Raw genomic sequence first — 24,322 nt, 5'->3', positions numbered from 1 at the left:
TTTAAAGTTTACCAAGAAAACCGGAAAAACTCAATCGATTTTGGCTAAATGCCTGTTTGTATGCAGCAACACTTGTTATAACCCAATCCAAATTTGTTTTCCCAAAAATATGCTATTATATTTAGAAATTTATAGACGAGAGTTTTTTGTACGGGACACTATTTTCTTCTTTCTTGTATTATATTCGTTCAATCAACAAATCAGTAGTGAAAATGAACACATGCAAATAATTTGGACAAGAGACCACGAAAACGAAGAACAGAATAAAACACTGAAAGCTCTTTGCCGATGTCAGATAATCTCGGCTAGTTTGATGAGATCCAGCAGCGAATGTAATGGTTTCTCCACGGGTTTCCTTTTCTGACCAACTATTGCACTCGAAGGAAGTTCCAGCAGTACAGTACGATCCCTGTAAGCGCGACATTTGTCCAATATACTTTCGAATTCTGCAATTGCAAAATCATGGGACTCTTCTGACTTTTCCGAATTCACAGGCACTAGAGAATCCTCCCACTGGGCATGCTTTGGATAATTCTCACTGATGGTTACCTTTCCACCTCCGTCGGCTGCATTGATGGTGGCCACAGCTGCACCGGCTCCTTCGATCATGGCCAAAACCAGACAGCCCACAAAAGCACTATTGACCATGGCCCTTACGCCATTTCGTGCTGCCAAAATTCCGCCAGTAGCTGCTCCACTGAAAATCGAGTTCCAGGGATCCTCCCGCTGGCGATAGGAGACCAGGACGCAGTCCACCGAACTGAAGGTGGCACCCCAAACGGCAAAACTACCTGCGATGGACGGAGTCCGCATCTTCACCGAATCGAAGCCGCCGTACAGACCGCGTTGCAATCCGATTGGAGCATTCCGGAAACCCTTGATGAACTCGAACAGCGAACCTCCAATTGTGCCCATCATGAAGGCGCATCCGCAATCCTCCACAATCCGGATGGGACACGGTTGGCGATTGTACTCCATGATCGATCTTCCCAGATCCACAGATCCCGCGATCACAAGTCCTTCTCCTAACTGTTTAACTTAATACTGTGGTCCTTATTGCTTGGATTTCTAATCAAAAGCGTGTGTTGTTGAAATCGATATTTGAGTAAACATTATGCTTGATAAACTTGTGACATTTAAGACCTTTTTTTTTAATTTTTGTAATATATCCCATTTCTAGTATTCACTTTTTTTATACTTCCTAAGGTGCATTTAGTTTTTCAGCTTCAACTATTTTTTTTAATATAATTAAAACTATCATTACTGTAAAACTGGTTCACAATTTAATTCTAAAATTTTACTTTTTTATCTAAGGCAGACAAAACGTGACTATGGCCTAGATTTTATTAAAGGTTTATTCCACGTAACACTTTTTGGTGATAAGATGAAGCAACAGATCTGCGAGATTCAAAATATCAGTTATCGAAGTACTTTCTGAACTCCTGGCAACCAGCCCAGTTTTCCTCCCAACCGGGAGTGAGTTTCTTCACATGCTCGTACCACCTAGCCACATTGGAATACCGTCTAAAATCAAAGCCGGCAACATCAAAAGTGGAAACTGTGGCCAAGATGGAAATATCAGCCAAACTATAGTCCTCGCCGGCGGTGTAGGTTTGTCCTTCCAGGAAAGTGTTCAGAAACTCGAAGGCAACCTCGATCTTCTTGTAGTTTTCCTCGTTAGCGGGCTTCTTGAAGAAGATCTGGGGATAATAGTACTCGGAGAAGCTCTTGTAGAGAGTACCCATGTCGAAGTAGAAGCGCTGGTTGATCAAAGCCTGCTTCTGAACATCCTTGGGAAAGAGCTTGTCGTCTTTGCCGTACTTCTCCACCAGATAAACCATGATTGCCCGAGATTCCCACAGAGACAATCCGCCATCAACCAAAGTGGGGATCGTGTGCTGCGGATTGATCTTCAGGTATTCCGGCGTGAATTGCTCCCCAGCACGGGTGTTTATAATCGTCTTCTTGGCGAACTCCACACCCAAAGCCTTTGCTGTCATCAGAACAGAACGACAGGGACAAGATCCGGGTCGGTAGTAGAATTCCATTTTACTGTTGAAGAATCTCTGCAAAAAAAAGCAATTCATCAAGATCGGAAGGTGTCACATTAAATGAATATAAAACCGATTTGCAAATCACTTTCTTTGATGGCACGACTGTGACGTAATCTCCAAAATGAATATACAAAAAAAACAAAAGTTTTTTGGTAGCTCAACTTACGAGATTAGCAATTAAGAGACCGCTGTTCTGCTGAACTTGAAGCACGACAATCAACTGAAAAATGCTCTGCGATTTAGTCGGTTTTATACACACAAGAAAATCTACCAAAGATAACCGCATAAAAAAATTTCGTGTGCTGATGGATCGATTAAGTACAGGTGATAATTAACAAATATTGTTTTTTTGGCTGATACGTATCAGCGGTCAAAAGAGAGGGTTCCAGAACAAGAGAAATGTTGCAAAATAAGAGCTATGAGTTTCGTACTGCCACGAAAAGCCATTTGGTACACTTATTTTTCTTAATTAATGAAAAAATACTCTTTAGGTAAACTTTAAATAAGATCAGGTGTTTTGTTGTAATTGCCTTTACCTATAAATGTATTTGTTATCAGCAAAAAAGGAAAAGGTTTTCTTATAGCAAAACAGAAAATAGTATTATCTTATCGCTCTGGAGAATGTTTGAGTTGCCGTACCTCCAATTTCGCAAGAGATTGGGCCCCTAATCTTATCGCAATCCAAAAGTCAATGACTCTTCGGTAATATTCTCTTAAAAAAGTACCAACTGCCTGCAGTCTTTATTAAAATTGGCGGGGACTTCCAATAGTAGATTGAAAATTAAAGCGCAGTCATTGTTCGTTTAATTGACCCCCAAATAAATTTTTAAATTAAAAATTACATAGTTGTTTATTTTTAATTATTAAGCAGAATTCGTTTTTATGTGAATTACGCCATACAAAACGAGCCTTAACGAGCCTTCAAAGCTTATCTGTGATGATCGATGATATTTACAAAATACCTCCCAAGTTGAGAGGGGATAAGATTTATTATTTATCAAATTAAAAAAACATAATTGAATAGATTTTTAAGGCAATAAAAATAAAGTTGATTTGAATCAATTATATTTATTTATGTACTTAGAAAAAACTTGTTAAAAAAAAAAAAGTTGAATGCCTCACTCATTTTCATAAAGATTACAATACATCCTACAGCTAAAAGTACAAGGCTATGTCTTGGATACATAGGTTGAAAAAAGTGAATAGGTAATATCTACAAAATATGTTTCAAAACGGTTAAAATTTGTTCATTCAAAAAATCTAACATTTTATTATTGATCTTAAAGACATTTTTTAAATATTTCTAAAGTTGCGTTCCAGAATTTTATACCTAACTGCTTTTCCAACATAAATTAATTTTTTAAATAATAAATATTATGATTATTGTAAAACTGAATTACAATTTAATTGGAATATTATAATTTTTATTTAAAGTAGTGAAAACGTGTTCTATGACTAAGACTTAACTTAAGGTTTATTTACAAACACTGTTTTATAACAAGAATAATTATGAGCAAGAAATCTGCGAGATTTAAAACATCAGTTATCGAAGTATTTTTTGAACTCCAGGCAACCAGCCCAGTTTTCCTCCCAACCGGGAGTGATTTTGTTTACATGCTCGTACCACCGAGCCACATTGGAGTACCGCTTAAAATCAAAGCCGGCCATATCGAAAGTGGAAACTGTGGCCAAGATGGAAATATCGGCCAAACTATAGTCCTCGCCGGCGGTGTAGGTTTGTCCTTCCAGGAAAGTGTTCAGAAACTCGAAGGCAACCTCGATCATCTTGTAGTTTTCCTCGTTAGCGGGCTTCTTGAAGAAGATCTGGGGATAATAATAATCGGCGAAGCTCTTGTAGAGAGTACCCATGTCGAAGTAGAAACGCTGGTTGATCAAAGCCTGCTTCTGAACATCCTTGGGAAAGAGCTTGTCGTCCTTGCCGTACTTCTCCACCAAATAAACCATGATTGCCCGGGATTCCCACAGAGACAATCCACCATCGACCAAAGTGGGGATTGTGTGCTGCGGATTGATCTTTAGGTATTCCGGCGTGAATTGCTCCCCAGCACGGAGGTTCATACTCGTCTTCTTCGCGAAGTCCACACCCAAAGCCTTTGCTGTCATCAGAACAGAACGGCAGTGAGAGGATCCGGGTCTATAGTAGAATTCCATTTTACGGCCGAAGAATCTCTGCAAACAAAATCAATTCATCGAGATCAGAAGGTGTCACATTGGATAAATATAAAACTGACTGTGATGCAATCTCCACAACAAAAACAACAATTAAAAAACAAAAAAGCTGAACTTACGAGATAAGCAATTAACTACACACTGTTCTGCTGAACTCGAAGCACAACAATCAACTGAAAAATGCTCTGCGATTTTACACACATGAAAGTTTACCGAGTCGATTAAAAACAGGTGATAATTTACAAATTTTTTTTTTTTTTTGGCTGGTGCGTATCGGCCTCAAAAGAGAGGGTTCTAGAACAAGAGAAATACTCTAATATAAGAGCTATGAGTTCAGTGCTGTCATTAAAAACCATTTGCTATACTTATTTTTCTTAATTTCTAAAAAAAATACTCTTTACGTAAACTTTAAATAGGATCAGGTGTTTTGTTATAATTGCCTTTACCTGTAAGTCTATTTGTTTAACAGTTTCAGTTAAAGCAAAACAGAAAGTATTACAGGATGCGGCATTTTGAGGTAAATTATGTTTTTATTGAATAACTTCCTTAATCTCAAATAAGGGCGATTTTGACTGGCCACCGAGATCGCAGGACTTCACTTCTCCTGACTTTTCTTGTGGGGTTACTTGATAAGTAAGGTTTACTCCAGCAAACCTAAATCCCTCGCACAACTTAAGACACCCTTAGGGCACCCTGTATTATCTGTTTTGATTATTTTGCTTATAATCTTAAAAACTACTGGAAAAGTATTCATTCAATATAATATTTCAATAATATATTTGTTATCATAAAAGCAAAAACCCCTCATTTCAAAACAACTGGTCGGTCTGGTCTAATCGCAATACAATAATAAACAATTTATAGGTAGTATGACTCTTAAAATAGTACCAAATAGCGGCACTCTTTATTAAAATTGGCGGGGATTGTCAAATAGAGCAATCTCATTGTTTCTTCAAAACGTCACCCAGATACAATTTCTTATAGATCTCGCAGCCCTCCCAGTTTTCCTCCCAGCCGGGAACTACCTTCTTGGCGTTTTCATACCACCTGACCACATTCGCATATTTCTTAAAGTCATACTCCGTTATTTCGAAATTGGAAACGGTGGCCAGAAGGGCAATGTCGGCCACAGTCAACCTGTTGAGGGCGGCATACAGCTGACCTTCCAGAAGAGTGTTGAACATTTCGAAAGCTGCCTCGATCCTCTTCAGATGCACGGGATCAGCCGGCCTCTTCACCTCCTCGAACAACTGGGGATAGTAGTAGTAGACATAGCTCTGGTTAAGAGTGCCCAGATCAAAGAACAATCGATGATTAACCACAGCCCTCTCCTTGAGATCCTTTGGGTACAGAGTATTATCCTTGTCGTACTTCTCCACCAAATAAATCAGGATAGCCCGCGACTCCCAGATGGCGAAGTCCCCATCCACCAGGGTGGGAATCGTGTGCTGGGGGTTAATCTTCACGAACTCGGGCTTCAGATGATCCCCGGCATCCAGATCGACCTCCTTCTTGTTCAGCTCGATTCCCAAGGCACGGGCAGTCATCAAGATCGACCGGCAGGGTCCCGAGTACAACATATAGTAGAAGTCCAACATGATTCTTCAACGAGCTGTGAAAACAAACTGAATTAATTCCTACTGAAAACGAATCTTATATACACATCTAGGCTCCCTATATTGATTACTAGATTTGTTATTGCTGACAAAAAAGAAAAGGGTTACGCATTTCATTCGAATGCAAAGAATACTGCTATCACACTATAAACAATTAATAGGATTACCAAGCAGAATCATTTTCTGAGTAAGAAACACATGTTCAAATGGGAGTGAAGGGGGATTTATAAAGTGTTTGCTTGTTGGCAATGTAATCGAAGAGCTTATCAGTGATGTACGAATAGATTTACAATGTATCATGCACGTTAATCTGATAAGATTATTATAACATTGTATTTTGTCAGCATTGACTATATTCGAGAAAAACTCTGAGAGCAATACAATTGCGATATTTATGATGATAGGGGTTACAAATTGCATATATGTAAATCCATCTATTTCACCATAAAATATAACTTGAGTTTTTTTCCACCTTTTTTCTGGAGACTTCTATCCCCTTTTATTAGCGGCTTCCGACTACTTCCCTACACCAATTTAAACTGACAAGCAGCAAACAAATTTCACAGCTTTTATTGCTTTTTTTCTTCTCTGAAAAAAGACAGCCCGAGAAAAAACTGTATTTGTGCTCTTAAAATCACCTATTTTTAGCGAAAAAGAGAAAAACGCTCTATAAGAGTGCAATTATCCGATTGTTGCTCCCAGATTCACTATTTATTTATTTATGTACATATATGGTTTTTATTTATTTTTTTCAGATTGGCTATAAAACGTGACTATCAGGCTTATTTAAAGTACTTTTTGAACTCCAGGGTTCCAGCCCAGTTCTCATCCCATCCGGGAACGACCTTCTTGGAGTTCTCGTACCACCTGTTTACATGGGGGTACTTGCTGATCTCAAAGTCGGCCACCTCAAATTTGGAAACGGATGCCACCAGAGCAATGTCTGCCAAAGTTAGGGTATCACCGGCGGCATACTCCTGTCCCTCCAGGAAGGTGTTCAGAAACTCAAAGGCGGCCTCAATCTTCTTGAATTTTTCGGGATCAGCGGAAGCGTTCCCAAACATTTGGGGATAGTAGTAGTCGGCGAAGCTTTGGAACAGGGTTCCAAAGTCGAAATACAGACGCTGGTTAATTAAGGCACGTTTCTTGGGGCACTTGGGATACAGAGAGTCGGTCTTGCCGTACTTCTCCACTAGGTAAACCAGGATGGCACGGGATTCCCACAGAGCGAATCCGTTGTCCACCAGAGTGGGAATGGTGTGCTGGGGGTTCAGCTTTAGGAACTCAGGCTTTAGGTGCTCATCATCCCACACATTAACCAGCTTCTTGTTTAGCTTGACGCCCACCGCCTTGGCGGTCATGAACACTGGATGGCATGGGGGAGAGCAAGGCATGTAATAAAGGTCGACCATTTTACTGGAAAATATATTACGAAACATGAAAAAAACACTTCGACAGCCAAAATAAAATTTTAGCTTTAATCCATTTCACTGGAATATTTGTTTGCCTATATTAACATCGAGTCCTTGTAAAATATCAAATTTTACCTTCGAATTCAGTAAACAATTCCCCGGGTGTCTGCTGTATTTTAAGCTTGACAATCAACTGATTACTGCCCTACGTTTGCGCCGAGTTTTATACACAAGCATTGCCTTGCCGATAATTGTAATTGTTATCGGCAAAACATAAACAATATATAAGCAATAACTATTATCCCAACACACTTGAAATTTCTTTGCCCTAGTACCTCGACGAATTTCACAACAGATTAGCTTTCCTCTTTATTGAAATTCAAGGGGATGTAAAATTGCTGATTTTTTAATAGAGCGAAGTCATTGTTTGTTTAAAATTCCTGGTTTCTTAGAGTATTCGCAGCCCCCAGTAGAAGGGATGTCAAAAGTTTTGGATTTGTTTATGTTGTTATCAGTTGATTTTGGAAGTTTTGAAATTTACAGAGCAAAATTAAAAGGTAAGATTCAAACCTGCTATTGTATATTAATTTTGGTTGAATATTAACAAGTTTCTATTACTTATAAAAACTATTACTAACTAAAACTAACTACTCTTAAGTTTTTAAATTAAATATTCATGGCAAATAAAATGAAATAGGTTAATGTATTAAAAAATTTCCGTTAAGCAAAAACAGGCATTTGCTTAAATTTATATTTCTATTTTAATTTAAAATACATATAGAAAAATATATGTATGCATATTTTTTTAGGTAACTCTCCATAAACAGCCGGCTATTTCAGCAGCTTGTTTTGCCTTTTTTCCTCTCAAAAGAGACTGAGTCTGATAATAAAATTTATTCGCGCTCTTTGCAAAGCACCCTTTTGCAATGAACAAGAGAAAAACGCCAGAGAGCACAATTATCCAATTGTTGCTCCCCACATCCACTGTATATATGTACATATTTGTACATATATATTTATTTAGTAAATAAATCTAAAAAACTTGTTTGTGCATTCAAAAAAACGAACACTTATTTATTGTCTTTAAAGACATACGAATTTGGAATTGTTTTTGTGAGCGTGAATATAAATACTACATCAAATGTACGGGTGTAAAATCGTAAATATCAAGCTTAGTTGAAGAACTTCTTGAACTCCTGGCAACCCTCCCAGTTCTCCTCCCATCCGGGGGTGACCTTCTTGGCGTTCTCGTACCACTTGTTGACGTTGGCGTACTTGCTGATCTCGAATCCGGCCACCTCGAAGGTGGAGACGGAGGCCACCAGGGCGATGTCAGCAACGGTGAGGGAGTCACCAGCGGCGTACTCCTGACCCTCCAAGAAGGTGTTCAGGAACTCGAAGGCGGCCTCGATCTTCTTGAAGGCCTCGGGATCTGCGGGAGCCTTGGCGAACAACTGGGGGTAGTAGTAGTTGGCGAAGCTCTGGTACAGAGTTCCCATGTCGAAGTACAGGCGCTGGTTGATCACGGCACGCTTCTTGGGGCACTTGGGGTACAGAGAGTCGGTCTTGCCGTACTTCTCCACCAGGTAAACCTGGATGGCGCGTGACTCCCACAGGGCGAATCCGTTGTCCACCAGAGTGGGAATGGTGTGCTGGGGGTTGATCTTCAGGAACTCCGGCTTCAGGTGCTCGCCGGCCTGCAGGTTGAGCAGCTTCTTGTTCAGCTCGACGCCCACGGCCTTGGCGGTCATGATGACGGAACGGCAGGGAGCGGAGCCGGGCAGGTAGTAGAAATCAGCCATTTTTCTAAAGAGAAAATAGGGGGAATTAGGAATCATTATTATAATCACAAGTACTAATTTAAAAGAAAATTAATTGTTTATAAGGATGTTGATTTTAAAGATTTTTAATTAATTTGTACATTTATGGCTCTGCCATTTTAAGTTTAAAAATGAATTCAAAGAAACTTTTTTTAGCAAGCTTCCATTAATACATTACTCTAAGGAATACGAAATTGGCAACACACATACATAAAATAATTATGTTTTATTTCTTGCTATACACTAATTCCGTTTTTTTTTTTATACTTTTTTTTACAAATATGGCATGCAAAAGGCGCACAAAATAGATCAGAAAAGATATGCCGTAATTAGACGCACTCTATAATTACGAGTTCAGACAAAAGCAGACTTTAATTGGCCCGTCATTACAAAAATTCACTTGGCCAACAGACTCTCAGGGAATGATGTCATGACTGCCTGGCTTTTTTAACTATTTGGTTGGCCATTTGGTTATTTTCCGTTCGTATTCCTTTAACACATTGTTCCTTGGCCATTGTTTTTTGCATAGAAACACATTCACATTCACATTCACTACAGTTATATACTTTGGGGCAAGACTTACAGTTTGGTTTGTTGAAATCTCGCGATGTACACTGTACCAAAAGAGAAGCAGTACTGAACGGAATTCGGAGAGCGGGTCAACTTTTATAGGAATCGCTCGCGGTCGCCATAATGCCGGCAAACAAGAGTTGTTGTTTGCCGCCCCGTGGGGCGTCAATGGGCGAGGGGCGCGGCGGGGGTAGTCACCAGAAAGAGAGATAGCTACATAGTTGTTTTCGTGCCTGGGTTTTTGCCTTTTATTTTGTGCCTTGCCTACACACTTACCACTAATATCAGGCAAATATGTGACGTTAGCGGCGTGATTAATACGGGTGTGTATGGGGACGTGTGCAAGTGTGTGCGATTTGGTGGCGGTTGCACACAGCCCCCATCACCCCACACCGCCTCCCAAAAGAAAGCTGCAACTTTCTAATGATCCTCCATTGGAACGCCAATTTTTCCTCTCTTCAGAACAAATATTTGTAGATTTTAGTCTGAGTTATTATGTTTTTAATACATTCACATGAGGGTATTGTAATTCATTTGAAGTGAAGGGAAATACATAGTTACTGAATTGACTTTATTTTAAATTTGGAGGGTATTAACACTTCGACTTTCTTATTGTTTACAATGCACGCCATTTGCTGGGATACACATTTTTGCATTTCTAATAAACATCTGTGCGCCTAATAATGAATTCTGCTTTCAAAGTGGAAAAAAAGAAAAAAAAGTTAAATAACGCAAACAGAAACCAGATAACGATTCAAGCCGGCCGGCAAACATTCGTATCTTGCAAACACACAGCAACAGTTGACAAGTATAATATTATCAAGTGAAGTGTACATGTTATGTACATATAAGTAAAAAATCGCAAGAGTGGCATACATACTCTATTTACTAGTAAGTCCACAAAAATAAAGCCAAACCTTGAAACTTTAAGACATTAAGAAAATGTTCAATACGTTGTGACTCACGTTTTTAAGAAATACGGTTAAAACCCATCGAAAAGATAGTCATCGCTCGGTTTGCATACATACATATAACGGTCGATTCCTGCGCAGTTAACTATCAAAGGGACATGCAAATCTTAAATTACAAAATTATATTTATATAGTAATTATCTTAATGACCACAGAAATATATCGATTGAACTGGGCATTGTGTGTGTCGACGGCCTTGAGCAGTTAGAAGTAATTGTTATGGCCAAGTTACATGAAAAGGAAAATGAAAACAAGTTTGGTTCCTTGGAAGTATTTAATACAATCGGGGCAATGCACTCCTACACTTGTGCTGTAATTCCGAAAGAAAAACAAATTTTCCTTCTATCAGTTTCACGATTCACAATACCAACTATCAGCATGACCAAGCAAAATATTTCAATAACAAGTAAAAAATAATGAAAGAGCATTTTCGTGGGCGACACGTCAAACAAATTGCTCTCTTAACGTCCAGAACAATCCACAATTGTGAAATAAAAAAGCCCCAAGACCCCAAACTTCCGAGAGTTACTCATTTGAACATAATGCCGAAATTGACTGAATCATGGGAAACACGAGATCGTAAACACAATAAGTTCGCCAAAAACTGGTTGGGTTAATTCACTAAAAGCCGGCCCAAAAAATAGCGTAAAATGTAGAAGAAAGGTCACAGTGTTTGCTGCAGATCAGGAGAACCAGTTAGACGGCATTGGCCAAGTGTGCGTCACAAACAAAAAGGCAGAAAACAAAACCATTCAAAGAGTAAAAACTAAGAGATCCAACCCCCAAGAGAATTAGTTGGGCGAAGAGCCCCACCGATCTCTTATTTCCAAATCATCGCAGAGTCTGCCGGTCTGCTTGATAAACATACGTATACTCGATATATACTTTCTTGATTCCGCTTGCTATTATTCTTTTGGGTACAGCTGCGTTGATCTTTACTTTAGTCTTTCAATGATCGCGGCTTGAGAAAATACAAATAACAGTTTCAATGTGTTTCTCTGTGTATAAAAGAAAAAGCTACGGCATATTTGAACTAAACTATTTTTCTCAAAGCAATGAAGCGCTTTCCTATCTACATAATGTTTTTATGTCTTTTTAAGTTGTACCCAATAATGTGAACAACATTGTTTCCATACTTCCATCAAATTACGAGTATTATCATTTCAGTTAACGGTATAGATAACCCAAAGCGACGTGGCGCTCGCTTAATAGGTGCAACAAATTTATGAACAGATTGTAACTGCCGTGAGATTGCTTAAATAAATGTATCTAGATATGTACATATCTACATATGTATGTATATTGTAGTCATTTATAGGTACTATAAAACACAGATTTAATAACATCTACTATATACTAACATTGATCCCAAACCTTAACTTTTGAATCATATAAGGGAGTGCCAAAATTCAAGGACAAACTGGAAAACACCCACTCCCATGACTCATAAAATATATCACCTTATATATCAGTATGCACCTGTTATTATCACAAGCTCCTAATTCATACCCAAAAATGGATATATGTATATATGCAGATAATGGTCTGTGCTTCGCCTCTTTTTTTCCATTCTTTTCATTTAATTTTACTCAAAATATGATTACCAAAAAGAAGAATTGCTATATAAGTAGCAAGTTTTGCCAGTTTCAGTCAGTTTTCGGTCTTCCCTTCTAAGAAACAGTACGCAAACATGGATTTCTACTACATGCCTGGTAGCAGTGGCTGCCGAACCGTCATCATGGTGGCCAAGGCTCTTGGCCTTGAGCTAAACAAGAAGTTGGTCAACACCATGGAGGGCGAGCAGCTGAAACCCGAGTTTGTGAAGCTCAATCCCCAACACACCATTCCCACTTTGGTGGACAACGGGTTCTCCATCTGGGAGTCTCGTGCCATCGCTATTTATTTGGTGGAGAAGTACGGCAAGGACGACTCCCTCTACCCCAAGGATCCCCAGAAGCAGGCGGTGGTCAACCAGCGACTTTACTTCGACATGGGAACTCTGAGCGACGCATTTGGCAAGTACTACTATCCCCTTTTCCGTACTGGAAAACCCGGAACCGAGGAGGACTTGAAGAAAATCGAAACCGCTTTCGGGTTCCTCGATACTTTCCTGGAGGGCAAGGATTATGTCGCCTGCGACCAACTCACCGTGGCCGACATCGCCATCCTGGCTAATGTTTCCACTTTCGAGGTCGTTGAGTTTGACTTCAGTAAGTACACCAATGTGGTCAGGTGGTACGCTAATGCCAAGAAGGTGACTCCCGGATGGGACGAGAACTGGGAAGGTCTGCAGAAGATGAAGGAGTTCTTCGAGTCCCGTATTGCAGCTGCAAAGTCCTAAACACTCAGATAAAACATCACAATACTTATGCTATTTAAAATAAATTAAATTAAAAAAATATATCCTGGTGTTTTATCATCCTGAAATAGCATCTTATTACTGGGAAAGATCTTGGTAACATGAAAAACAAATAATAAGTTTTAAAAATAAACCTACTTAAAATACTTTCAAAGATACAACTTTTTCTGTAAATATAACGTATTGATTACACAGCCACACAAAAAAAAAAAAATTTTCGGGCCCGGAGGTCAGACCATGTTTTCTATATGTTTTCAGGGTCGCTGAATCCGAATCCGAGGTCCAAAAAACGCCAGCACGTCAGGGTTCTGACATAACCTCAAAAAACCTCATACAAAATTTTATTCGAGTCCGTGGGCCAGACCATGTTTATTATATGTTTTCAGGGTCCCTGAATCCGAATCCGAGGTCTAAAAAACTCCAGAATGTCAGGGTTACGACATAACCTCAAAAACTTGATAAAATTTTTATTTTCCGAGTTCTGGGCTCAGACCATGTTTACCATATGTTTTTGGGGTCGCTGAATCCGAATCCGTTGTCTAAAAAACTCCAGGTTTTTTTGATGTTATGTCGTAACCCTGACATTCTGGAGTTTTTTAGACCTCAGATTCGGATTCAGCGACCATGAAAACATATAATAAACATGGTCTGACCCACGGACTCGAATATAATTTTGTGTGAGGTTTTTTGAGGTTATGTCAGAACCCTGACGTGCTGGCGTTTTTTGACCTCGGATTCGGATTCAGCGACCCTGAAAACATATAGAAAACATGGTCTGACCTCCGGGCCCGAAAATTTTTTTTTTTTTGTGTGGCTGTGTTATTTGTTTGGAATTAATTGGAATGCCGATTTAATAATTTTCTTGATGTTATTTTACTTTGTTATTTTACTTTACCTTTAAAGTCCGTGAGACTCGCTGCACACATTAGCTCGCTATCCAGCGGATGCTAAGATAGCTACCCAGGAGGCGCCGCGAGGAGGCTGTGTGTCAACTTGCAATCATTCGAAGACAGAGATCGCTCCTTACTCTGTACGAATGGAAGCCAAGCCATCCCATAAACAAACTTATATTTCAATCACAATATTTATGAATCATACTAGGTAATTATTATAAGTCGTTTTCTTCGAGATACCGATCTTATCGTATGTTTAAATAAACCCTTAAGAAATAAGTTATCATTAGCACTTCATCGATACCCCCTGCTAATCATTATGGGTACGTGTCTTTTGGCCTAAAACCACAAGCACCCAAAAAAGTTTGTTCTAACCATGACAAGCATTTTTATAACATTGTGACACATATATTGACCCAGTAAAAAAAAGCAAATGGGGAGAGATAATTGCTCCGGCGTTTTACTATATAAAAGGCAAGAGAAACAGCTCGTACTCAGTTGTGGTTCTCCGTTCCTGTGCATCGCATTACGTTAGCATTGTTCAACATGGATTTCTACTATATGCCGGGTAGCGCTGGATGCCGTACGGTTCTGATGGTGGCCAAGGCTCTTGGACTTGAATTGAACAAGAAGTTGGTCAACACCATGGAGGGCGAGCAGCTGAAGCCAGAGTTCGTGAAGCTCAATCCCCAGCACACCATTCCCACTTTGGTGGACAACGGGTTCTCCATCTGGGAGTCCCGCGCCATCGCCGTCTATTTGGCGGAGAAGTACGGCAAGGACGACTCCCTCTTCCCCAAGGATCCCCAGAAGCAGGCGGTGGTCAACCAGCGACTGTACTTCGACATGGGAACTCTGAGCGACGCCTTTGGCAAGTACTACTATCCTCTTTTCCGCACTGGAAAACCCGGAACCGAGGAAGACCTGAAGAAAATCGAAACCGCTTTCGGGTTCCTCGATACTTTCCTGGAGGGCAAGGATTATGTTGCCGGCGACCAACAAACCGTGGCCGACATCGCCATCCTAGCCATTGTCTCCACATACGAGGTCGTTGAGTTTGACTTCAGCAAGTACACCAATGTGGTCAGGTGGTACGCCAACTCAAAGAAGGTGACTCCTGGATGGGAGGAGAACTGGGACGGTCTGATGCAAATGAAGGCGTTCTTCGAAGCCCGTAAGGCAGCTGCCACCAATTAACACTAATGTAATTTATTGTGTTATAAAATAAATTAGAGAAAATTTAGTTTTTGTAATATATAAAAATAAGTTTTTTTTAATATAAACAACTTTTTATTACATTTTAAATAACTTGTTCAAATTGAATATGGCTAAAAAATAATTAAACAAAATGGAAAGCCCTTTTCTTGAACATAGCAAGAATTTTGTTAGTGAAAAATGAAAATGAAATCCAATGCCTATTAATGATTTCAGCAGAACTATTTGTATTATGAACCTACATCTGGATTGGCTTTTCTAATAAAATGTTTGTTTTCCTACTCAAATAGCGAGCTACAGCTAAAAAATTTGATACCAACGATATTTGTCGAGGTATATAAATACATATGTACAAAGCTCTCCAGAAATTCAGAAGTCAATTTTACAGAGAGTAAATACATAGGTACAAATTGGTTCCTACCCATACTCATTTCACATACACTACCACACTTACTATCAATTGCCGTGGCAAAGCATAGAAAAAAATATGAAGAGATATTTTTCCCTCTTTTTTTTTGTGTGAACATGCTTTATAGGAGAAAGGCCGTGGGGGATCCGAATCAGTTCTCGTTTTCCTCTCGAGCGGGCAACACGACAACATGGATCTTTACTACTTGCCTTTGGTCAGCGCTTGTCGCACAGTTCTCATGGTGGCCAAGGCCCTGAACCTTGACCTCAACAAAAAGATCATCAATACTTTGAAGAAAGAGCAACTGAATCCGGACTTTATCAAGATCAATCCCCAGCACACCATCCCCACTTTGGTGGACAATGGATTTACTCTTTGGGAGTCGCGTGCCGTCGCAGTTTACTTGATTGAACAGTACGGAAAGGACGATTCCCTTTACCCGAAGGATCCCCAAAAGCAGGCAGTGATCAACCAGCGTCTTTATTTCGACATGGGTTCCATGTATCCCTCCCTGGCCAACTACTACTACAAGATTTTCTTTACCGGTCAGCCAGGCACTGAAGAGGATTTTAAAAAGATTCAGGAAACCTTTGATTTCTTAAACACCTTCCTAGAGGGCCAGGACTACGTGGCTGGTGACCAGTACACCGTTGCCGATATTGCCATTCTCTCCAGTGTCTCCACCTTCGATGTTCTCGAGTTCGATATCAGCAAATATCCCAACGTGGCCAAGTGGTACGAAAGGGTCAAGAAGATTACTCCTGGCTGGGAGGAAAACTGGCAAGGCGCGTTGGATGTGAAGAAGATGGTTGACGAGAAAAATAGTGAAACAAAGTAATTTAGATAAATTGGTGTACAAATTTTCAAAGGTAAAATAAAAAAAAATTCTAATTCATAAAACATTTAATATCCACTGAATTAATAAATAAATATATAGATTTTATAGAACTCTCTTCTAATATATATGAAAATAAAATCATTTAATAAAACCTTGAAATTGAAGATAACATACAACATTTTTAACTCAAGAATAAAATTTTCATTTGGGAAGAATTTAAGCGGTTCCAAAAGAAGCCCCATAAAAAACATTGGTATAGGTTCATTTCATGATAGGAAACTCAAATACATTCGTCAAGTATGATAAGAGGTAATTTTGCACTCGAGCTATTTTTAAAACCCATTGAAATATAAAGCTATGCGTACGCTTAATTAACTACGATGACGTGCGAACATTGACCAAATCAATTTGTATAATTTCGAACTCAGAATCATTTCGCTATATAAGAGAAAGCCATTTGCAGGTCGCAATCAGTTCTGTTTTTCCTCTCCAACGAGAAGCACTCAATAATCACGATTGCAAAATGGATTTCTACTACTCTCCCCGTGGAAGTGGATGTCGCACCGTTGTCATGGTTGCCAAGGCCCTGAATTTGGAGCTGAACAAGAAGCAGTTGCGAATCTCTGAGGGGGAGAACCTCAAGCCAGAGTTCCTTAAGCTTAATCCCCAGCATACGATTCCCACCTTGGTCGATAATGGATTCGCGATCTGGGAATCTCGCGCCATTGCCGTGTATCTGGTGGAGAAATACGGCAAGGGCGACTCCCTGTTCCCTAAGGATCCCCAGAAACGTGCGGTGATCAATCAGCGCCTGTACTTCGACATGGGAACCCTGCACGACTCCTTTATGAAGTACTACTATCCCTTCATCCGGTCTGGTAAACTGGGAACTCCCGAGGCCTTCCAGAAGGTCGAAGCTGCCTTTGAGTTCCTAAACACTTTCCTGGAGGGCCAGGAGTACGTGGCTGGCAACCAGTTCACCGTGGCCGACATTGCCATCCTGTCCAGCGTTTCCACTTTCGAAGTCGTTGAGTTCGACATCGCCAAGTACCCAAATGTGGCCAAGTGGTATGCTCATGCCAAAAACATTACTCCCGGATGGCAAGAAAACTGGGACGGCCTGTTGCAAATGAAAACAATGTACGAGGCTCAAAAAGCGAAGTAAAAGAAGAGTTACATATTATAAACCTATTTATTTACCCTATACCCAATAAACAATTTTTTAAATGAACACATAATAAAAGCAATTTTATTAACAAACACGTGGCTATCGAATTCTTTACTTTTGTTTGTAATACACATATACGGAAAACTCAAATTGATTGATTTCCAAACGTTTATTCGCATAACAAACAATACCTGTTTTCCCTATCGAAAACTGAGTAAGCTCACAATCAGAAAAATAAACAATTAGCAAGTGATAAGGTTTTCGGTGGCATTTTTCTTTATATATGTAGTTTAGTTAGCTTGCGAATGCTATCCGAAGTTTTTATACCCTGAATTACACTACTTTAATTTCTAAAGATTTTTTTAGTGTTAGTGCGATATTTTCTTATTGAAAAAGTTATTCAAATTTCTGAAAACTGAAGCTAATTATTTGTTCTATTATATATTTCAAAAAACTATATAAATCTAAAGCAAAAAATACTGAAGAAATTTCAAGATCTTTTGATCTTTTTTGGACTGTTTCCTTATCAACTTATTAAAAAATGATGCTTCTATGCTTAAAAATATCTAAATGTCTCCTTAAGCAGTTATATGAACAAGTCGAGCAAGCGGTTAAACGGTTGTAAACAGTATTATGATAAGGTTTTGGGCAGATAGGTTCAAACCTGAGTGACTAGTTGCCATTGAAACGGACAGAAAATCTTGCCTTTAAAGTCGCAAGATAATGTTGATCAGTGTAACTTCCACTCTTGAATGAAAAATATCCTTTGCATGAAAAAAAAATCAATTAACATGTAATTAGTAAATGTTATTTGTTGACAACCAGGTGAAGCAGATATAAGTATATGAATAGGTAATTTCACCACTTTACTTAATCGCCAATATGTTTAAGCTTGAGAACTCCCAAAGAAGCATCGAGCAAACAATTATTATCAGTTCGGGTGAGAAAACAATTATTATCAGTTGGGGTGAGATATGTAATTTCACAACCTCGTTAGTATAAAAGGGAAACCCAGTGCTGGTGGCAATCAGTTCTGGCTCTTGCCTCCAGGGAACTGCACAAAATTAACCGAAATGGATTTCTACTACTCACCTCGTGGAGCCGGATGCCGCACCGTAATTATGGTTGCGAAAGCTCTTGGCCTTGAGCTGAACAAGAAGTTGGTCAACACCATGGAGGGCGAGCAGCTGAAGCCAGAGTTCGTGAAGCTCAATCCCCAGCACACCATTCCCACTTTGGTGGACGATGGATTCGCCATCTGGGAGTCCCGTGCCATCGCCGTCTATTTGGTGGAGAAGTACGGCAAGGACGACTCCCTCTTCCCCAAGGATCCCCAGAAGCAGGCGATGGTCAACCAGCGACTGCAATTCGACTTGGCAACTCTGTATGAAAGTTTTGGCAAATACTACTACCCTCTTTTCCGAACTGGAAAACCAGGCACTGAGGAGGACTTCAAGAAAATCGAATCCGCCTTCGAGCTTCTGAACACATTCCTGGAGGGCCATGACTACGTGGCCGGTGACCAGCTCACCGTGGCCGACATTTCCATTCTGGCCACCGTTTCCACATTCGTGATCATTGGATTCGACATCAGCAAGTACCCGAATGTGGAGAGGTGGTACGCCAATGCCCAGAAGGTGACTCCCGGATGGGACGAGAACTGGAGTGGCCTTCTCCAGCTGAAGGCCATCTTTGACGAACGCCAAGCATCATTTAAGTAATTGTTATGTTAAAATACCTCATAAATATATACTCAGAACTTTCTTGATTATTTAAATGTTTTGACTTCATCCTTTTGAATTTTAGTGTTGGTGTTTTAACGACATACTTACGGTTCCCACAGATCTGTAAACAGAAAAAGGGAATATTTAATAAAATGGGACGTATGGGCTAGAAAACTGAATTGCTTTTAAAAAAAATAGGAAATCCGAATTGGACATACAATTTGAATACGTTTGTCAGTAACAAAAAAATAGATAATGCATTATCTCTTGGCTAGCTCAACCCTAATAAGTTAACGATTACACTAACAAGTGGAAATTAATTTAAATTACGGTTGATATCGTTTAGTTTATCCGCAAAGCAAAAGCGAAATGTGTAACACGTCAAATGTCAAGAACTTTCTGGTGCATAGCACAACAGAAAAGATATAAATGGTTTAAATGAAATAGTAGAATTTTATTTTAGATTTTTACTTTACTACAAGTTAATAATAAATTATAACGCTATAATTGTAACATTGAAGTGGGTTATGCCCACTCCTAATACGAACGAAATAATTAATCCCTATCAAATTTATCGATAGGATTAGGTGATTATATTTAATCAATCAATTAATAAAAAATTTAGAGATTATTTGTTTTCAACAACGCGGAAGTTTTTGGGGGTTAATCGTAATCATTACAGTTAATATTTAATAGTTTTTCACTATTTTATTTAATAAGGCATAGTCACCAACCGGCAGACGTTTAAAAGTTAATTACAAGTAATTTTGCTATAATTGTGAACATTTTTAATAATATCAAAAAATAAGTTTAGCAATGTCTAATTGTGATTTTCTCTAAAGACCTTCTAACAAAAAATTATATGTGTCCAAGCAAAAATGTAGACTTAGGATGTGAATTCATTTACGGTCTACTAATCATTTACCCCAGTGACTCAATATATGTAATTATTTTTAAGTGCCTTTCTTAAGCTTTCCTTTTTAGTAGTGTTTGCGATGTTAAGTTAAGTCACAGCTAGCTGCTTCTAGCTCATTTAAAAAAATCGCGTAAAAAGTGATTCTAACAATGACAAACCATATTCATATTATCTGCGTCGCTGCAGATAACACCGTAGCTGTTTTGCTATAAAAACGGGGACTGCTGATGGGGTCGAACCAGTTTACTTTTTCCACTCCAGCAGCTCACACAGCAAGGCCAAAATGCCCAACTTGGATCTCTACAACATGCCGATGGCTCCGGCCAGCCGTGCGATTCAGATGATCGCCAAGGCAGTTGGCGTTGAGTTGAACTCCAAGTTGATAAACACATTGGAGGGCGAACAACTGAAGCCGGAGTTCGTTAAGATCAACCCACAGCACACCATTCCCACATTGGTGGACAATGGATTCGCCATCTGGGAGTCACGCGCCATTGCCGTTTACTTGGTGGAGAAATATGGCAAGCCCGATTCCGCTCTATACCCCAAGGATCCCCAGAAGAGGGCTCTGATCAACCAGCGCCTGTACTTCGACATGGGCACCCTGTACGATGCACTGACTAAGTACTTCTTCCCCTACTTCCGCACTGGTCAACTGGGAGATCAGGAGGCTCTGGACAAGGTTCATGCCGCCTTTGGATTCCTCAACACTTTCCTGGAGGGACAGGAGTTCGTGGCTGGTGATCAGCTCACAGTGGCGGACATCGTCATCCTGGCCACCGTCTCCACCGTCTCTCTCTTCCCATTTGACTGGTCGAAGTTCCCAAATGTGGACAGGTGGTACAAGAATGCTCCAAAGGTCGCTCCCGGCTGGGAAGAGAACTTGGAGAGTCTGAACCAGGCGAAGAAGTTCTGGGAGGAAAGGTTGGCAGAAGTAAAGAAGTAAATAGGGAAACTACTTTAAACAATAAATAAAAACCATGATAATAATAAAATAACAAATATCTAATTTTTAATTGATTGGTTGGGTGATCGAAAAGGGGAGAAGTCAAAAACTTTTTTTTTATTTCAATTAGAAACCAATAAAAACCATTTACAAATATGTCTTATACATATTGTTTGAAAATATAATTTGTATAAAAGCTCTTAAACAGTGAAACATACATAAAAAGTGATTCTAACAATGACAAACAATATTCATATTATCTGCGTCGTTGTCATTATCGTTAAATCTCCATGATTTTGAATATAGAAAATTACATTTCCGAATACATTTATTTTCATAAAATCGTATATAAATATATCTGAATTGGAACATCTAATAGCAATCGACTTTCCGTTTCATTTTCCATGTCATTGGGACACATTCAATTTTTGTTTGGTCAAACAAAAATAGGTATTCAGGGTGACAAACATTATTTTAGCGTTATCTTGACCATTACTGATAAGATTTTGGGTATTTAAGATTAGAAGGCAGCTATAGCCAAATCAGTTTACTTTTTCCACTCCAGTGCGACGGACGCTTATTCGCAATGCCCAACATGGATCTCTATAACATGCCAGGTTCCCCGACCTCCCGAGCAATTCAAATGGTTGCCAAAGCTGTTGGCGTTGAACTGAACTCCAAATTCATGAACACATTGGAAGGCGACCAACTAAAACCGGAGTTCGTGAAAATCAACCCACAACACACCATTCCCACTTTGGTGGACAATGGATTCGTCATCTGGGAATCTCGTGCAATTGCTGTTTACTTGGTGGAGAAATATGGCAAACCTGATTCCCCTCTGTACCCCAAGGATCCCCAGAAAAGAGCTCTGATTAACCAAAGACTGTACTTCGACATGGGAACCCTCTATGATGCCCTGGCTAAGTACTTCTTCCCTTACTTCCGCACTGGCAAACTGGGAGATCAGGAGGCATTGGACAAGGTAAACGCCGCCTTAGAATTCCTGAACACCTTCCTCGAAGGCCGGGATTTCGTGGCTGGTGACCAACTCACCGTGGCGGACATCGTCATCTTGGCCAACGTTTCGATCATCGAAGTCATTCCATTTGACTTGAAAAAATTCCCAAATGTCGAGAGGTGGTATAAGAATGCCCAGAATGTCACTCCGGGTTGGGATGAAAATGTGGAGAGCATTAAGCAGGTGAAGAAGTTCCTGGAGGATTACCTAGCAAATAAGAAATAAATGTTGTAAATAAATATTGTAGCAAAAATATAATTTATTACCATTTGTTTTATTTATCGCTATATCATGCTGACCTAAGGTCTTGAATTCCGGTGGTGACATATCATATGTACTGGAAATTATATTATTATCAACTCTGTGCAGTATTTCTTATCGCTAAGTGTTGACAACTTTATTAAAATTTTGATAACGACAAATCAAAGTCATACTGTTCATTCAACTTTAAGAGGGAAGAGTGATTCACTGGCCTTTTCCAAGGGCGGGGAAGCCACTATACATACGTACTATACATTATTAACAAAAAAAAATTCGCAGCTGATTATATTTCTTATCTTGTATTAAATGCCAAGACATACATTCAGTTTTAAACTAAACAACAAATATAACCCCCTCTGACTCAAAATATTGTGGCTAACTTTCCCGAAAAGAATTCATTTATTTGACCCCTCCAACACTGACCTTTCCTTTTTCATGACATTTGACCCCTCCAACACTGACCTTTCCTTTTTCATGACATTTAAGCTATTCCCACAGCTCTAACAACCCACCATCAATTTGTAATTACTGCATGGAAAATAAATGACATTTTTAACTAAATTCAAATGGGTGGCCGTAACTTTGGCACGCATGTGCCCCTAAAAGTATATTTCTGTTCATTACCTGGCCATTAGCTAAACACTTCTAATTACACCGAATCGTTATCTCCGATAAGGCTGCCACTCGGGAAAGTTGGAAAGCACGACACTGGATTACTATATATGGAAATCGATTTGATTTCGTGCGTCGTTTCCTCTGACTATAAAAGCGGTTGGTATTATTTGACTGCGGTCAGTTGTGTTTAACTATCGCAGGACTTTTCACCATGGACTTCTACTACCATCCTTGCTCGGCTCCTTGTCGTTCCGTAATGATGACAGCCAAGGCTCTTGGCATCGAGTTAAACATGAAGCTATTGAAGGTGATGGATGGAGAGCAGCTGAAGCCGGAGTTCGTGAAACTCAATCCCCAGCACACTATTCCAACGTTGGTGGACAATGGATTCTCTATCTGGGAGTCCCGTGCTATTATGATTTACCTGGTGGAGAAATACGGCCAGGATGACTCGCTCTATCCGAGTGATCCGGAGAAGAAGGCGGTGGTCAATCAGCGATTGTACTTCGACATGGGCACCCTCTTCCACAGTTTCATCCTGGCCATCTATCCCCAGTTCCGGAACAAAGAGCCAGCGGATCCGGAGCAAATGAAGAAAGTGGATAGTGCCTTTGACCACCTGAATACCTTCCTGGAGGACCAGGACTATGTGGCCGGTGATTGTCTCACCATTGCTGACATTGCCCTTTTGGCCTCAGTTTCGACCTTCGAGGTGGTCGACTTTGACATTGGCCAATACCCGAACGTGGCCAGATGGTACGAGAACGCCAAGGAAGTCACTCCCGGATGGGAAGAGAACTGGGAGGGAGTGCAGATGATTAAGAAATTCGTTCAAGAAAATAGTCAGAAAGATTAATTGTATACAAATATCGAATGAAATAATATACCTCAGCACATTGTGGCCTAATATGGTTTAAAAATTAAGTAATAAAATGATTGTTTGCTATTTGTACCACACACTGGGAAGAGTTATCTATAAAAAAGAAGAGAAATGAAAGTCGGACTCTTTGATAACACCGTTGATAAGGACCCACCTCAACAAGCCGCCAGCTTATCAAGAAAATAAAACACTTATCTTTATACATATAAATTGTGAAGGTTGTTCCATTTCAAGAAAGATTGCCATAAATGGCATTTCTTAATAAAACCTTACCGAGCACAATCTTTTTGTTTACTCTCTTATCATCGCGTACTTTTTATTTTTAGTTTCATTTATATGATTTTAGGAGCTGAACATGACTATCAGTTAGCTTTGTTCGTTGTTTTTCAAAAACTTATTTCAGCTTTTCTGATCTGACATCTACAAATTAAAAAACAAAAACAG

General features: G+C 39.6%; 9 protein-coding genes across 11 annotated transcripts; 5 read left to right on the top strand and 4 right to left on the bottom strand.

Moving 5' to 3' along the window:
* Positions 1 to 96: 96 nt before the first annotated feature.
* On the bottom strand, positions 97 to 1,159 carry LOC108087978 (probable mitochondrial import inner membrane translocase subunit Tim17 3). The gene has a single exon (XM_017185580.2). The coding sequence runs from the start codon at positions 976 to 978 to the stop codon at positions 292 to 294; it is 687 nt and encodes a 228-aa protein (XP_017041069.1). The 5' UTR covers positions 979 to 1,159; the 3' UTR covers positions 97 to 291.
* A 102-nt stretch (positions 1,160 to 1,261) lies between these two features.
* Positions 1,262 to 4,999, bottom strand: LOC108087890. Its single transcript, XM_017185468.2, has 4 exons — positions 4,364 to 4,999; positions 3,598 to 4,244; positions 2,221 to 2,356; positions 1,262 to 2,066 (listed from the first exon to the last, which is right to left on the bottom strand). The coding sequence occupies exons 2-4, from the start codon at positions 4,224 to 4,226 to the stop codon at positions 1,416 to 1,418; spliced, it is 1,416 nt and encodes a 471-aa protein (XP_017040957.1). The 5' UTR covers positions 4,227 to 4,244; positions 4,364 to 4,999; the 3' UTR covers positions 1,262 to 1,415.
* Positions 5,000 to 5,109: 110 nt separating this feature from the next.
* LOC108087979 (glutathione S-transferase D1-like) lies at positions 5,110 to 7,432 on the bottom strand. 2 transcript variants are annotated; one of them, XM_017185582.2, is made up of 2 exons: positions 7,408 to 7,432; positions 5,110 to 5,856 (listed from the first exon to the last, which is right to left on the bottom strand). In XM_017185582.2, exon 2 carries the CDS (start codon positions 5,840 to 5,842, stop codon positions 5,186 to 5,188), a length of 657 nt encoding a protein of 218 aa, XP_017041071.1. In that variant the 5' UTR covers positions 5,843 to 5,856; positions 7,408 to 7,432; the 3' UTR covers positions 5,110 to 5,185. The 2 variants fall into 2 exon arrangements, with proteins under 2 accessions (XP_017041071.1, XP_017041070.1); XM_017185581.2 differs by lacking the exon at positions 7,408 to 7,432 and adding an exon at positions 6,333 to 6,404.
* LOC108087889 lies at positions 6,531 to 9,803 on the bottom strand. The gene is made up of 3 exons (XM_043209230.1): positions 9,676 to 9,803; positions 8,446 to 9,078; positions 6,531 to 7,309 (listed from the first exon to the last, which is right to left on the bottom strand). The coding sequence occupies exons 2-3, from the start codon at positions 9,072 to 9,074 to the stop codon at positions 6,643 to 6,645; spliced, it is 1,296 nt and encodes a 431-aa protein (XP_043065165.1). The 5' UTR covers positions 9,075 to 9,078; positions 9,676 to 9,803; the 3' UTR covers positions 6,531 to 6,642.
* Positions 9,804 to 10,480: 677 nt separating this feature from the next.
* LOC108088048 (glutathione S-transferase D2) lies at positions 10,481 to 15,387 on the top strand. 2 transcript variants are annotated; one of them, XM_017185684.2, is made up of 2 exons: positions 10,481 to 10,553; positions 12,315 to 13,059. In XM_017185684.2, exon 2 carries the CDS (start codon positions 12,324 to 12,326, stop codon positions 12,972 to 12,974), a length of 651 nt encoding a protein of 216 aa, XP_017041173.1. In that variant the 5' UTR covers positions 10,481 to 10,553; positions 12,315 to 12,323; the 3' UTR covers positions 12,975 to 13,059. The 2 variants fall into 2 exon arrangements, with proteins under 2 accessions (XP_017041173.1, XP_017041174.1); XM_017185685.2 differs by lacking the exon at positions 10,481 to 10,553 and adding an exon at positions 14,400 to 15,387 and having other exon boundaries at positions 11,596 to 12,936.
* A 286-nt stretch (positions 15,388 to 15,673) lies between these two features.
* LOC108088066 lies at positions 15,674 to 17,527 on the top strand. Its single transcript, XM_017185710.1, has 2 exons — positions 15,674 to 16,305; positions 16,811 to 17,527. Exons 1-2 carry the CDS (start codon positions 15,700 to 15,702, stop codon positions 17,510 to 17,512), a joined length of 1,308 nt encoding a protein of 435 aa, XP_017041199.1. The 5' UTR covers positions 15,674 to 15,699; the 3' UTR covers positions 17,513 to 17,527.
* A 1,032-nt stretch (positions 17,528 to 18,559) lies between these two features.
* Positions 18,560 to 21,151, top strand: LOC108088062 (glutathione S-transferase D7-like). Its single transcript, XM_017185703.1, has 3 exons — positions 18,560 to 19,200; positions 19,322 to 19,326; positions 20,420 to 21,151. Exons 1-3 carry the CDS (start codon positions 18,589 to 18,591, stop codon positions 21,099 to 21,101), a joined length of 1,299 nt encoding a protein of 432 aa, XP_017041192.1. The 5' UTR covers positions 18,560 to 18,588; the 3' UTR covers positions 21,102 to 21,151.
* Positions 21,152 to 21,628: 477 nt separating this feature from the next.
* Positions 21,629 to 22,380, top strand: LOC108087899 (glutathione S-transferase D7-like). Its single transcript, XM_017185477.2, has one exon. It carries the CDS (start codon positions 21,688 to 21,690, stop codon positions 22,345 to 22,347), a length of 660 nt encoding a protein of 219 aa, XP_017040966.1. The 5' UTR covers positions 21,629 to 21,687; the 3' UTR covers positions 22,348 to 22,380.
* A 586-nt stretch (positions 22,381 to 22,966) lies between these two features.
* LOC108087896 (glutathione S-transferase 1-1) lies at positions 22,967 to 24,147 on the top strand. Its single transcript, XM_017185474.2, has one exon. It carries the CDS (start codon positions 23,210 to 23,212, stop codon positions 23,852 to 23,854), a length of 645 nt encoding a protein of 214 aa, XP_017040963.1. The 5' UTR covers positions 22,967 to 23,209; the 3' UTR covers positions 23,855 to 24,147.
* The last annotated feature ends 175 nt before the right edge of the window (positions 24,148 to 24,322 follow it).

The sequence above is a fragment of the Drosophila ficusphila genome, unplaced genomic scaffold (assembly GCF_018152265.1).
Source record: "Drosophila ficusphila isolate 14025-0441.05 unplaced genomic scaffold, ASM1815226v1 contig_791, whole genome shotgun sequence".
In the NCBI taxonomy this organism is placed as follows: Eukaryota; Metazoa; Arthropoda; class Insecta; order Diptera; family Drosophilidae; genus Drosophila; species Drosophila ficusphila.
The sequence above is the reverse complement of the archived record's forward strand: the minus strand, read 5'-3'. Positions and strand labels throughout refer to the sequence as shown.